The sequence below is a fragment of the Eimeria acervulina genome, genomic scaffold (genome assembly GCF_000499425.1).
Source record: "Eimeria acervulina Houghton genomic scaffold, Eah_scaff486, whole genome shotgun sequence".
In the NCBI taxonomy this organism is placed as follows: Eukaryota; Apicomplexa; class Conoidasida; order Eucoccidiorida; family Eimeriidae; genus Eimeria; species Eimeria acervulina.
Genome location: NW_013547306.1, coordinates 5,001 through 17,500, shown reverse-complemented (window position 1 = coordinate 17,500; position 12,500 = coordinate 5,001). Strand labels below are relative to the sequence as shown.

Here is a 12,500-nt window from a genome sequence, read left to right as displayed (position 1 = left end):
ACAAACCCTAAACCCTAAACCCTAAACCCTAAACCCTAAACCCTAAACCCTAAACCCTAAACCCTAAACATAAAAGGCGCCACACACACACACACTCCGCCAAATCCTTTCCCCAGCCCAGTGCTGCAACACGCGACCCAAGGTCGCCAAACCCTAAACCCTAAACCCTAAACCCTGTTCTTACTTGCCGTGGATGCCCTCCACAGGTGTCGATACACCTGAGGCTTTAATTCGGCTCCAGGCGAATTGGCAGTCTGAAGTAACGTCGATTGAAAGGTTTCCGTTCTCTGTAAGCAAAACCCTAAACCCTAAACCCTAAACCCTAAACCCTAAACCCTAGATTCTAGAGCGAGAGAGGGAAAGGCTTAACCGTGAACGTCTGTATGCATTATTACACTTCTCTGTTTGCTTTTTAGGGTTTTGTTTGTCTCGTCGTATTTAATATTATCTTTTTATGTTTATTTTTTTCTGTCTCTCTCCTTTCTCTCTCCTGTCTCCTTTGTTTCTTTTGTTTAAATTACATTATTAATTTAATTTAATTTAATTTAATTTAATTTAATTTAATTTAATTTAATTTAATTTAATTTGTTTGTCTTGCCGTCTGCTGCATGCGCGGAGACAAGGAGATGTCCCTTTTGATTAAAATTTATAGACAAACGAAAATTTGCTTCACCCCACACTCTAACAGAGCACTCTCTTCCTGCTGCTGCTGCTGCTGTTGCTGCTGCTGCTGCTGCTGCTGGGGCTGCTGCTGCTCCTGTAGCTGCTACTGGGGTCCCCCATCCCCCTGACCCCACAGCACCAACAACAGAGCACTCTCTTCCTGCTGCTGCTGCTGCTGTTGCTGCTGCTGCTGCTGCTGCTGGGGTTGCTGCTGCTCCTGTAGCTGCTACTGGGGTCCCCCATCCCCCTGACCCCACAGCACCAACAACACCAACAGCACCAGCTGCAGCAGCAGCAGCAGCAGCAGCAGCAGAAGAGGAGACACCCGAAGCAGCAGAAGGCAGACCTGGGATCGCCCCCAAGGAGGCGATCCCAGGGATTGCTGCAGGAGCAGAAGACAGCGCTTGGCCAGCAGCAGACAGCGCAGACCTCCACAACAATTCTCCCCCTAACAACAACGCAAACCCTAAACCCTAAACCCTAAACCCTAAGTGTAGGTATTATTATGCATTTTACATCACACACACAAACAACTCTACAAATATAAACCCATCAAAACAAAACCCCTGCAGAATCCTCATATCAAAAAACTAAACCTTTAAACCTTAAAACATTAGGGTTTAGGGTTTAGGGTTTATATACCTGATTTCACTTGTTCTCCCAGCTCTGAAACAGCCACCGTCAAAACCCTTCCTATCTTCTGTGGATCTAGAGTAGCAGGGGGCCCCCTTAGGGGGGCCCCCAGGGGCCCCCCATGGGGCCCCCTTAAGGGGGCCCCCAATGGGCCCCCCTGGGGCCCCCTAGGAGAACCCAGGGGCCCCGTAGGGGCCCCCAGGGGCCCCCCTATAGACCCTTCCTGATTAGTATTAAGGAATAGGGCTGAAGAGGGCGGGGCCCCCTGATCTACTTGGGGGCCCCCAGCAATGCGGTAGGGTTTAGAAGAAACAACGAATTCATTTGACTCATCAGAAACAAGAGAAGTACATCCAGCGAAGAAGGACATGACTGTGTTGAAGTTTTAATGAAATTTAACCCTAAACCCTAAACCCTAAACCCTAGAGGGTTTTCTTATGTACACAGGGATGCACGAGTTGTGCAGAAGGAAACAAACAGAAAAAACAGACAAATTACTTTATACAGGGATGCACGAGTTGTGCAGAAGGAAACAAACAGAAAAAACAGACAAATTACTTTATAACTAAAGCTTATACCCAATGCAAACTTTGTGCTTTAGGGTCTAGGGTTTAGGGTTTAGGGTTTAGGGTTTAGGGTTTGCGAAAGCAGCGATAAGAGTAGGAGGCCGCCTCCGGTTGAGCAGCGCAGGAGTTTGTTTGAAGAGATTAGACAGAGTTTATGTGTGTGTATTGATGAAATATTAAAATTAAAACAAAGAATTAAATAAAAAAAGAAATAAAATCAAATACAATTAATTTATTGCTGCTTTCTTCTCTTTGCTGCTGCTGCACACTCTGTTGTTTGTCTACAGCGCCTGTCGGCAGCGGCGCCGGGTGTATGCACATCAAATTGATATAAAAGAAATAATAAAATATTTCTTTTTTAATTTATTTCTGCTTTATTTTATATTTTAAACATACACCTAAAGATTTAATAGACAACTTATTCCCTCAGGTGTACGCTCAGCTCGAAACTACGCAACGCTACGCGCACAAACAACCCTAAACCCTAAACCCTAAACCCTAAACCCTAAACACTAAACCCTAAACCCTGAGAATGAATCAGATTAAAAGGAAAAAGAAGTCAGGTTTAGGGTTTAGAAGGAGAATAACGCTCTGGTGCCGACAACCCTAAGTCGTGCAAAGGGAGACAAAAACCCTAAACCCTAAACCCTAAACCCTAAACCCTAAACCCTAGAGCAAGATAACCGCTCCAAACAAAACCCTAAACCCTAAACACTAAACCGTAGAGTGATAAGACCACTCTAAACAAAAAACCCTAAACCCTAAGCCCTAAACCGTAGAGTGATAAGACCACTCTAAACAAAAAACCCTAAACCCTAAACCCTAAACCCTAAACGCATGAGCCCTTACTCCTTCCTTTCTGTCTCCTGCCAGCCCTAGTGTTTATCTTTGTTTGTTTGTCTCTCTTTCTTTTACTCTTGTCTCTTTCTTCTTTTGTCTTTCTGTCTCTACACATCAATATATCATAGACATCTGCTGTTAGCAGCAACGAGCTGTCTCCTTTTAATTTTTTATATTGCAGCAGCTCCTTTTGTCTCTCTTTGCTGCATCTGTTGTTAGTTTAGGGTTTAGGGTTTAGGGTTTGTCTTTGTTTGTTTTGTTTGTTTGTTTTACCTCTGTTCTTCTGTCTCTTTTTATTCTTTTGTTGCTTCTCTCTCTTGTTTTATTTTATTTCTATCTGTCTCTGTTTGTCTTTCTTTGTCTGTCTCTTTTCTCTGTCTCTCTTCGTCTTTATTTATTTATTTATTTATTTATATATTTAATTTATTTAATTAATTAATTTATTTATTTGTGTTTATTTAATTGTTGCTGTCTCGTTCTGTTTGTTTAAATTTATTTTTGTTTATTTGTTTTTGTCCCTAACAAAAAAATAAAACAAACAAAGACAAAAGGAGACAGAAAAAAAACAAGAGACAGACAGAGATAGACAAAGAAAGACAAAAAAATTTAGATATATAAACTTAAAGAAAGAAAGTCTATGAAAGATAAACATAAAAAAAGGGATAAAGAAAGAGATAAAGAATATAATAAAAGACAAAGACAGAGACAGAGACAGAGACAGGTAGAAACAAAGACAGATAAAGAGACAGAAACAAAGAGATAGAGAGAGAGAGAGACAATAAATGTAGAGAGAGAGAGAGAGAGAGAGAGAGAGAGAGAGAGAGAGAGAGAGAGAGAGAGAGAGAGAGAGAAAGAAAGAAAGAAGCAGAGACAGCAAAGACAGACAAAGAGAGACATCAAATAATAATTATAAAGACAACACAAAGATAAGAAGCGCCTCCAAATAAACAGAAAGAAATTAAAAAGAAATAAAGAAGGATAAAAGAAATTAAAAAGAAATAAATAAAGAAAAGTTAAAAAGAGACAGACAAAGAAGCAGAGAGAGAGAGAGAGACAGAGACAGCTGTCTCCTTAGGCGTATATATATATATATATATATATATATACTCTCTCTCTGTCTGTCTCTGTCTGTCTGTATGATTTGTTTGTTTGTTTGTTTGTTTATTTATTTGTTTTAATTATTTATTTACTGCAATTCGTCAGAAAGAAAGACAAGCGGAGACAGCTGTCTCCTTAGGCCTACACACCTCTTTCTCTTTCTTTCTGTCTCTGTCTCTTACTTTCATCTATTTATAATTAATTAATTAATTAATAATAATTTGTTTACTGCATTTCTTCTCTAAGACGCAGCACTTTATTACTGTTAGCTTCGCATTGACAGCAGCGTAGGCCGCAGCGCGAGCATCTTTTGCTGCTGCTTAATATTTTATCCGTTTTAGTTTCTTCAGCGTCAGAAGTAATTATCGGCTTAGGTGCTGTCTTCGCATATGCTCTAGAGATAAATGTAGACGCCCAAGTGTCTCTGCTGCTGCTGTTGATTCCAGTTAAGAATGTATCCGAATCTGTAGCACCCGGTATCTGCTGCTGCTGCTGCTGCTGCTGCTGCTGCTGCTGCTGCTGTGACGGAACTAGGTTTAGCTGCTGCAGTATATGAAGACTACGATTTCCTGTTGCACCTGGATAACCGTTCATGCCTCTCTTAGAAGGGATTGGAGGCAGCTTAGTCTTTTGTGTCACTTCAAATTGCTGCTGCTGCTGCTGCGGCCGCAACCTCTTCTTAATTAGGCGTCCGTCTGCTGTTTGTGTATATCCTTCAGGTAAAGCATCTCCAGCAAATATATTTTCTTGCTGCTGCTGATGCAGCTGCTGCTGCAGCTCGAACTCTAGCCTGTCTTTCTCTCGGCGAGATAACGAACTCCAGTCCCCTGTTGCTGCTGCAGCAGCAGCAGCTGCAGCAGCAGTAGCAGCAGCAGAGGTGCATAGACGCGCTGCTCCCTTCTCTGCTGCTGCACCTTTACCGGAGAAACATACGTGAAGCTCTTTGTTCATGCAGCAGCAAAACAGCTCATTTGCTCCTTGCTCCCAATGCAGCAGAGTCGGAGCGTCTTTAAAAGGCAGAGAGAAACAATGTTCTCCTGTCTTGCTGCAGTATCCTCGTACTTCACCTCTAAAAGATCTACGAGGCCTACGCTCCTGCTGCTGCTGCTGCTCCTGCTGCTGCTGCTGCTGCTGCTGCTGCTGCTGCTGCTGAGTAGAGATGCAAAAGAAACGAGAGCAGGGCGAGAGACAGATGCCTTGCTCAGTTGCATCAGTAGGTAAAGAAGATATACGAAAGACAGGAGATGTAAACTTTCTTAAATCAAACAAACAAGCAGAACCATCTAACCCTCGGGTGTATAGGGACCTATCATCAGCAGCAAACACCATTGCTGCAACCCCACACGATCCTTCTTGCTGCAGCACCTCAGCCATCCCCATAAACCTCTTCCTCCCCTGCTGCTGCTGCTGCTGCTGCTGCTGCTGCTGGGATCTGGAAGCAGCAGCAGAATGCGCATCTCTAATAATAGCATCGGGTCTAGAGATATGCCTCTGTTTATTTACACCACCCCACATCTGAAGAGAGCCGTCTGAGCAGCCAGCGACAACAGCATCTGCTGCAGTTGGGGTGTATAGGCAGCAGCAGCAAGTGCATGCATTGCTGTTAAGACCCCGTTTATCAATTGCTTTTAAACAAGATATATTAACAAGAGATAAATCTAAACCTGTTGTCTTACCGTTAACATCCCACAGCCTACATGTTGCATCTAAAGAAGATGTTAAGAATAGATTCTTTTCAATAGGATTAAACTGTAGATCTGTAATAGAATGTGTATGACCTTTAGTATTAATCATATCTCTTATATATGCATCTCCTTTTGTTGTTTGTTTTATTAAGTCGCCCTCTGCTGCTGATATTAAATAACATGTGCTCTCGCCTGTACATACACCTATAACACCTTTTAAACCTACTCCTATACCGAATCTTATTCTTTTTATCTTTTGTCTTTCTGAAATATTTATTACTCTATATGCATGCATGTTCTTCAGAGAAGAAACAGCCCCGTAATCATATAAACGTACAACACCGTCTTCAGAGCCTACAGCCTGCATGCAAACAAACACTAAACAAATATATATCTTATTATTATATTCTAATATATTATTTTCTCTTCTATATATCATCCAGCCTATCTGTTTATTTCTATAATAAAAATAAATATATTATAATAAATTAATATTAATATAAATAAATATATTATAATTAATATAATACAATAAAATAAATTAAATAAATTAAATAGATAAAGCAAATGACGATGATGAATGAGCAAACAAAGTAAATAAAATAAAAAACAAATAAACAAATAAAATATTATTTATTGTTATTTATTATATATTATATATTATTATTATTTAATAAACAAAAATAAATAAACAGATAAATAAACAAATAAATAAAACAAATAAAACAGAGCTGCAGCAACAACAAAAGAAAAATAAAAAGAAGAGCAGCGACAAAACAAATAAAACAAACAATAATAAATAAATAAATAAATAAATAATAAACAATAATAAATAATAAATAATAATAATTAAAGAAGGAGAAGAATATAAACAAACTAAACAAAAGAATAACAGCAAAACCAGCAAAAGTATATAAAAAATATTAAAATAAATACGCCGAACAACAGAATAATATAAATAAAATATATAAATAAATAAAATAAATAAATAAAATAAATAAATAAAATAATTAATTGCTTACTATTCGGTTGCCCCTCTGAGACAGTGCAAATGAAGAGACAGCTTCGGCTGTATCCTCTATAAAAGAGAAACGCCCAAGCAGCGGCAATTCATCTTTTGCTGCTGCTGCTGCTGCTGCATCTGCTGCTGCTGCTGCTGCTGCTGCATCGGCTGCTGCTGCTGCTGCTGCTGCACCAGATGCCTCTCGGAAGCCAGAAAGAAGAGAAGGAGACAGCCATGGGTCTATCTCTCTCCAGAGACCGTTGTTGCGCAGCTGCCTGCTGCTGCTGCTGCTGCTGCTTCTATTGCTGCTGCTGCTGCTGCTGCTGCTGCTGCCGGCGTCGGAAGCAGCAGCAGCAGCAGGAGACTCTTTCTTTACAGCTGCCTCAGCAGCAACAGCAGCCTTGGCATTGAGGCGGCCCTTCCCGTTGCTGCTGCTTCGCGTGCTGCTGCTGCTGCTGCGGGCTTTGCTGCTGCTCTTCTGCTGATGCTGCAGCACGGGGCCGCCGAAGCTGGAGGGCAGACCCATTGCAGCAAGAGCAGCAGCAGCTTCCTCATCAACAGCAGCACCATCCTCGCCATCGCTGTCTTCTGAGTCGGATCTTGCTGCTGCTTCCTGCTGCTGCTGCTGCTGCTGCTGTTGCGGGCGGGGCCCCCAGCTATCATCCTCGCTGCTGCTGCGCCTGCTGCGCGCTGATTTGCTTAAAGGCCTGGGGCCGAAGCTGTCGTCATCGCTGCTGCTGTTACTTTCTGCTGCTGCTGCTGCTGCTGCTGCTTTAGCTGCTGCTGCTGTAGCGGCGGCTTCGCGGCGCTGCTGCTGCTGCTGCTGCTGCTGCCGGTCCCTTGCAGCAGCAGCGTAGCTGCTCGTGGCACGCAGCTGCCGCATTTCATCCTCGTCGCTGGACATCTTCCTGTGGGGAGAGCTGCTGCTGCTGCTGCAGTAGCTGCAGCAGCTATGAAGCGCCGTGAAGGTGTTGCTGCTCCTGCTGCTCCTGCTGCTGCTGCTTCTGCTGCTGCTGGGAGTGTTACAGCTGTTACTGGCCGACCAAGGCTGCCGTTCGCGTGTAAATTTCTGCTGCTGCTGTTGTTGCTGTTGCTGCTGTTGCTGCTGCGGTTGCCGCTGCTGTTGCAGCTGTTGTTGCTGCTGGTGCTGGGCTACGGCTGACTGCAGCAGCGATACTTCAGGAAGAGAAAGAAAAAGACAAAGGAAAAGTAAACAATGAAAAATGAGAAGGAAAGGCAGCAGCAGCGCCTACTGCAGCAGCTACTGCATGCAGCAGCAGCAACAGCAGCAGCAGCAGCAGCTGCTGCTGCTGCTGCAGCGAGCAGCAGCAGCAAATGCCTCAGTGGCGGCGCAGTCTTAGACGCTTTTAATTTAATTGACAGCAGAAAAGTTTGTAGCAGGTGTATGTACACCTGGATTTCAGCTGCAGTAGCAGCAGCAGCAGTAGCAGCAACAGCAGCAGCAGCAGCAGCAGTAGTCGTACGAAACCAGACACAGGCGAGATGAAACTGCTGCTGCTGCTGCTGCTGCCACTCCGATGAGGGAAGACAGGCTCAATTCTGCTTCAGCTGCTCTCATATGCGGCGTTGCTGCTGCTTTTCTTGCAGTGCAGCGGCAACAGCCACTGCAGCAAGAGCAACAGCAGCAACAGCAGCAACAGCAGCAGCAGCAGCAGCATCCCGCGGCCGCTGCAGCAGCACAGCTTCTAAAAGAAGGCTCACGTTGCTGCAGCAGCTCTTTTTCTATGATGTCACATTGAATAGCAGCAGCAGCAGCGACGATAGGAGTGACAGCAGTAGCAGCAGCAGCAGCAGCAACAGCAGCTGCTGCAGTAGCAGCAGCAGGTACTTGGATTGCTGCTGCTGCAGTAGCAGCTGCAGCAGCAACTGCCGCTGCGGTAGGTTGAACACTGTGGAGGGACACTGCACTGGCATAGCCAGCAGCAGCAGCAACAGCAGCAGCAGCAGCAGCACCAGAAGCAGCAGCAAGAGTAGCCCAATCAGTAGCATTAGCCGCAGCAGCAGGAACACAAGCAGCAGCAGCAGCAGCAGCAGCAGCAGCGGCAGCGGCGACCGCACGTGTGCAAAGCCTGGCCTGCGATACCAGCAGCAGCAGCTGCTGCAGCTGCTGCTGCTGCTGCTGCAGCACTTAAGGCCAACAGCAACAGCTGCTGCTACGTGTGTCAATGAAGCCTGGCGTCCCCCAACATGCTGTTGCTTCCAGCAGCAACCACAACAACAGAAGCAGCAGCAACAGCAGCAGCAACAGCAACAGCAACAGCAACAGCAACAGCAACAGCAACACCAGCAGCTGCATATGTGTTTCATCGGATGCTCCTCTGGCAGCCCATCTGCTGCTGCTGCATACAGAGCAGCAGCAGCAACAGCAGATAGCTGTCTTAGTTTCGTCTTGTGCTGCTGCTGAGGGACGCCTTGCTGCTGCGCTTGCCGCAGCAGCAGCAGAACTGAGGAGCGCATGCGGCAGCACAGCAGCAGACGTCAGCTGCTGCTGCTCCTGCTGCAGCAGCAGCTGCCGCGCACTCGAGGAGGCCGCAGCAGAGTATGACAGCAGCAGCAGCAGCAGCAGCAGGAGGTCGCCATCTGAGGGTGAACCGGCAACAACGGAGGCAGCAGCAGAAACAGAAGATGCTGCTGCTGCTGCTGCTGCTGCTGCTGCTTACCAGTGTGGGGCGATGACGGACGGCTGGGTTTCATCAGCAGCAGAAGCAGCAGCAGCAGCAGTAACAACAGCAACTGCTGCTGCTGCTACTCCAGCAGCAGAGCAGCAGGCGCATTTGAGGTGTCTCAGCTGCAGCAGCAAACGGCACATGTGGGCGCTGCTGCTGCTGCTGCTGCATCGGCAGCAGCAGCAGCACAGCTGCGCCGCTGCGCAGCTGCAGCAACAAGCCGCAGCAGCAGCAGCACAACAACAACAGCTTCAGCAGCAAATGCAGCGGCAGCAGCAGCAGCAGCAGCAGTTAGCAACAGGCTGGCGGAATGCGCAGCAAAGCCATGCAGCAGCAGCAGCTCGCTTTGCTGCAGCAGCAGCAGCAGCAGAGGAATCCTTAGAGGCTGTACAGGCAGCTGCTACTGCTGCAGCAAACCAGAGGCAGCAACTGCAGCACCAGCAGGAGCAGCAGGAGCAGCTGAATGGCACAGCAGCAGCTGCAGCAGCAGCAGCAGCAGGGAGACAACTAAATTCTGCTGCATATGCTGCTCGAACTCGAAGTAGAATCCAGGTGTCTGTGGCGATGCATTTGCTGCAGCAGCTTTCTGGTGTATGTGCAGCTTATGATGCAGCAGCAGCAAACACGCAGCAGCAAGTCTGCTACGAGTTTGCCGAGCAGCAGCAGCAGATGGAGCAGCGGCGGCGGCAGCAGCAGCAGCAGCAGCAACTCATTCTCAGGCTCTTCAGGATGCTGCTGCAGCAGGAGTCTCTCATGCTGCAGCAAACTGCACAAGCTGCGGCAGCGCAGCAGCAGCAGCTGCAGGCAGCTCTGGCCGCTGCTGTGCCTCAGCGAGAGGGAAGATGTGCTGCAGTTGCTGCTGTCCCTGCTGCTGCAGCACCAGCATCAGCGACCCCCTGCAGCAGCAGCAGCAGCAGCAGCAGCACCTTGGCTACTGCATTTGCTGCTGCAGACGCCACAGGGAAGCAGCAGGAGAAGAGGATGCGAAGCAGCAGCAGAATGCTGAGGTGTATGCTCACCTTAGCTTGCTCCCTCGTAGAGGCTTTTGAAGAGTACATAAAGCTGCTACGAGCTGCTGCTGCTGCTGCAGCTGTTGCTCTACAGCAGCAGCAGCAGCAGCAGCTCCAGATGCAGGGGCCACAGCAGCAGCAGCGACAGGCAACAGCAGCTCTTCTCGTGAGCGTTAATTGGGAAGCCTATGAAGCAGCAGCAACAGCAGCAGCAGCAGCAGCAGAGCAGCAGCAGAAGCTGTGGGTAGAAACTGCAGCGACGCTGCAGCTGAGGGCCTTGCCGCAGCTAAATGTAGCAACGAGGAAGCTCAAGGCAGCAGCAGCGTTGCTGCAGCAGCTGCAGCAAGAACCCCTGCAGCAGGAACCTTCAGCAGCAGCAGAGGCACCGACATGCCCTGCTGCTGCTGCTGCTCCACGCAGCAGCAGCAGCAGCAGGAGCAGCAGCAAACGAGGCGCGGCATCTGCGGAGACAGCTGGTACAAATGTCGAGCAGCAGCAGCAGCAGCAACAGCAGCAGCAGCAGCAGCAACAGCAGCAGCAGCAGGTGCCGCCTCAGGAAGAGGTACTGCTGCTGCAGCGTCTTCACCAAAACGGAAGCCAGCAGCAGACAGCAGCGGAGGAGTTGCTGCATGCAGCAGCAGCAGCAGCAGAAGCAGCAGCAGCAGCAGAAGAGGAAGAGGTGCAGCAGCTGCTGCAGTGCCTGGCGGAGCTGCGCAGCACGTCGAGCGCCACAAGTGAAGCTGCTGCTGCCGCTGCTGCTGATTTGCATGTTGCTGCTGCAGCAGCAGCAGAACAAGAACAGCAGCAGCACCAGCATCTAATAAACTCGTTTGCTGCTGCACTTGGGGTTCCCGCGCTGCAGCTCGCGAGCCTCCCTCCCTCCTCAGCAGCAGCAGCAGCAGCAGCAGCGACAACAGCAGGAACGGCGACAACAGGAACAGGAGAAGCCTCAGGCGAATGCAGCAGCAGCAGCAGTAGCAGCAGCAGAGGTAAGGCCCACCAAGGTTCAGTGCAGGTGTATCTCCTGCCAGTGCTGCTGCTGCCGCTGCTGCTGCTGCTGCTGCTTCACGTACTACTGCTGCTGCTGCTTCACGTACTACTGCTGCTGCTGCTTCACGTACTACTGCTGCCGCTTCTTCACGTTCTGCTGCTGCTGTTGCTGCATATGAATCGGTGCCCTGTGCTGTATGAGTGCTTGTGTGCTGTTGCTGCTGTTGCAGATGCTGCTGCTGCTGCTGCTGCAGAGCCGGCAGCAGATCCGCCAGCAGCAAATTGGTGGCTTGAAAACATTTGTGTCGTGCCCGCCAGCAGCAGCAGCAGCAGCAGCAGCAGCAGCAGCGCGGATGTTTTGTTTACTGGCTTCCCCCTTCTACAGAGAGAAGCAACGCGATTGGCTCGCAAGGTCAGTCTGCTGTTGCTGCTGCTGCTACCTCTCCTGCTGTTGCTGCTGCTGCCTTTTCTGCTGCTGCTGCTGCTGGAGACGGACGCGCTTGAGCTGTACCTGCGCTTTGCCTTTTCTGCTGCTGCTGCTGCTGCTGGAGACGGACGCGCTTGAGCTGTACCTGCGCTTCCTCGTTATCTTTGCTGCTGCTGCTGCTGCTGTTGCTGCTGCTTTTGCTGCTGCTGCTGAAGGGGATCCTCCTGCTGCAACTCTCTTTGCATTCTTCTCAGGCCCAGCTGCGCGCCCAGCAGCAGCAGCAGCTGCAGCAGCAGCAGCAGAACGAATGCAGAAGCGACAGCGACTCTGATGTCGCGTTACTGGATGGCCGTCTTAGCAGCAGGAGCAGCAGCTTCGACAGCTACAGCTTCCCCAACAGCAGCAGCAGCAGCAGCAGCAGCCACAGCAGCAGCAGCAACAGCCGCAGGGGATCTGTCGCGCTGGACTGCAGCAGCAGCAGCAGCAGCAGCAGCAGTCCGTACGCCTTTCGATTTTCTTCTGCTCCTACTATTGCTGCAGACAACCGGGAAAACGGCAACACAGCAGCAGCAGCAGCAGCAGCAGCGGCAGCAGCAGCAGCAGCTGCTGCTGCTGTGAGTGACTACTTTCTGGTTATGCCTCTAGAGCAGCAGCAGCAGCAGCAGAAGACAAAACACGGGAGAGACCAAAACAGAGGGATGGCGGCTGCAACTAGTCAAAGCGGCAGCACTGAAATAGCAGCAGCAGCAGCAACAGCAGCAGTGCCAGCAGCAGCAGCAGCAGCAGCAACAGCAACAGCAGACGCAGAAACAGCAGCGTCCAGGGGGTCCTCTGGAATTTTGGCTTCATTTCTAGACGGTAGCAAAAGGAGCAGCAGCAGGTGGAAGCTAGGCAGCAG

General features: G+C 48.7%; 3 protein-coding genes across 3 annotated transcripts in view; 1 reads left to right on the top strand and 2 right to left on the bottom strand.

The window, feature by feature from the left end:
* The window catches only part of EAH_00040240 (hypothetical protein, conserved), a gene marked incomplete at both ends in the record, with an annotated part of 5,720 nt that extends 4,054 nt beyond the window's left edge, over positions 1–1,666 (bottom strand). The window contains 3 exons of the mRNA XM_013391873.1: positions 185–287; positions 674–1,111; positions 1,306–1,666. Of these exons, the coding sequence (XP_013247327.1) occupies positions 185–287; positions 674–1,111; positions 1,306–1,666 (902 nt within the window). The remainder of the gene's footprint in view (positions 1–184; positions 288–673; positions 1,112–1,305) is intronic.
* A 2,359-nt stretch (positions 1,667–4,025) lies between these two features.
* EAH_00040230 (WD domain, G-beta repeat-containing protein, putative) lies at positions 4,026–7,392 on the bottom strand (the record flags this gene model as incomplete). Its single annotated transcript, XM_013391872.1, has 3 exons — positions 4,026–5,329; positions 5,720–5,846; positions 6,508–7,392. The coding sequence occupies 3 exons, from the start codon at positions 7,390–7,392 to the stop codon at positions 4,026–4,028; spliced, it is 2,316 nt and encodes a 771-aa protein (XP_013247326.1).
* Positions 7,393–8,067: 675 nt separating this feature from the next.
* The window catches only part of EAH_00040220 (GRAM domain-containing protein, putative), a gene marked incomplete at both ends in the record, with an annotated part of 9,433 nt that continues 5,000 nt past the window's right edge, over positions 8,068–12,500 (top strand). The window contains 4 exons of the mRNA XM_013391871.1: positions 8,068–8,830; positions 8,859–11,174; positions 11,406–11,587; positions 11,857–12,500. The exon at positions 11,857–12,500 is cut by the window's right edge and continues 1,369 nt beyond it. Of these exons, the coding sequence (XP_013247325.1) occupies positions 8,068–8,830; positions 8,859–11,174; positions 11,406–11,587; positions 11,857–12,500 (3,905 nt within the window). The remainder of the gene's footprint in view (positions 8,831–8,858; positions 11,175–11,405; positions 11,588–11,856) is intronic.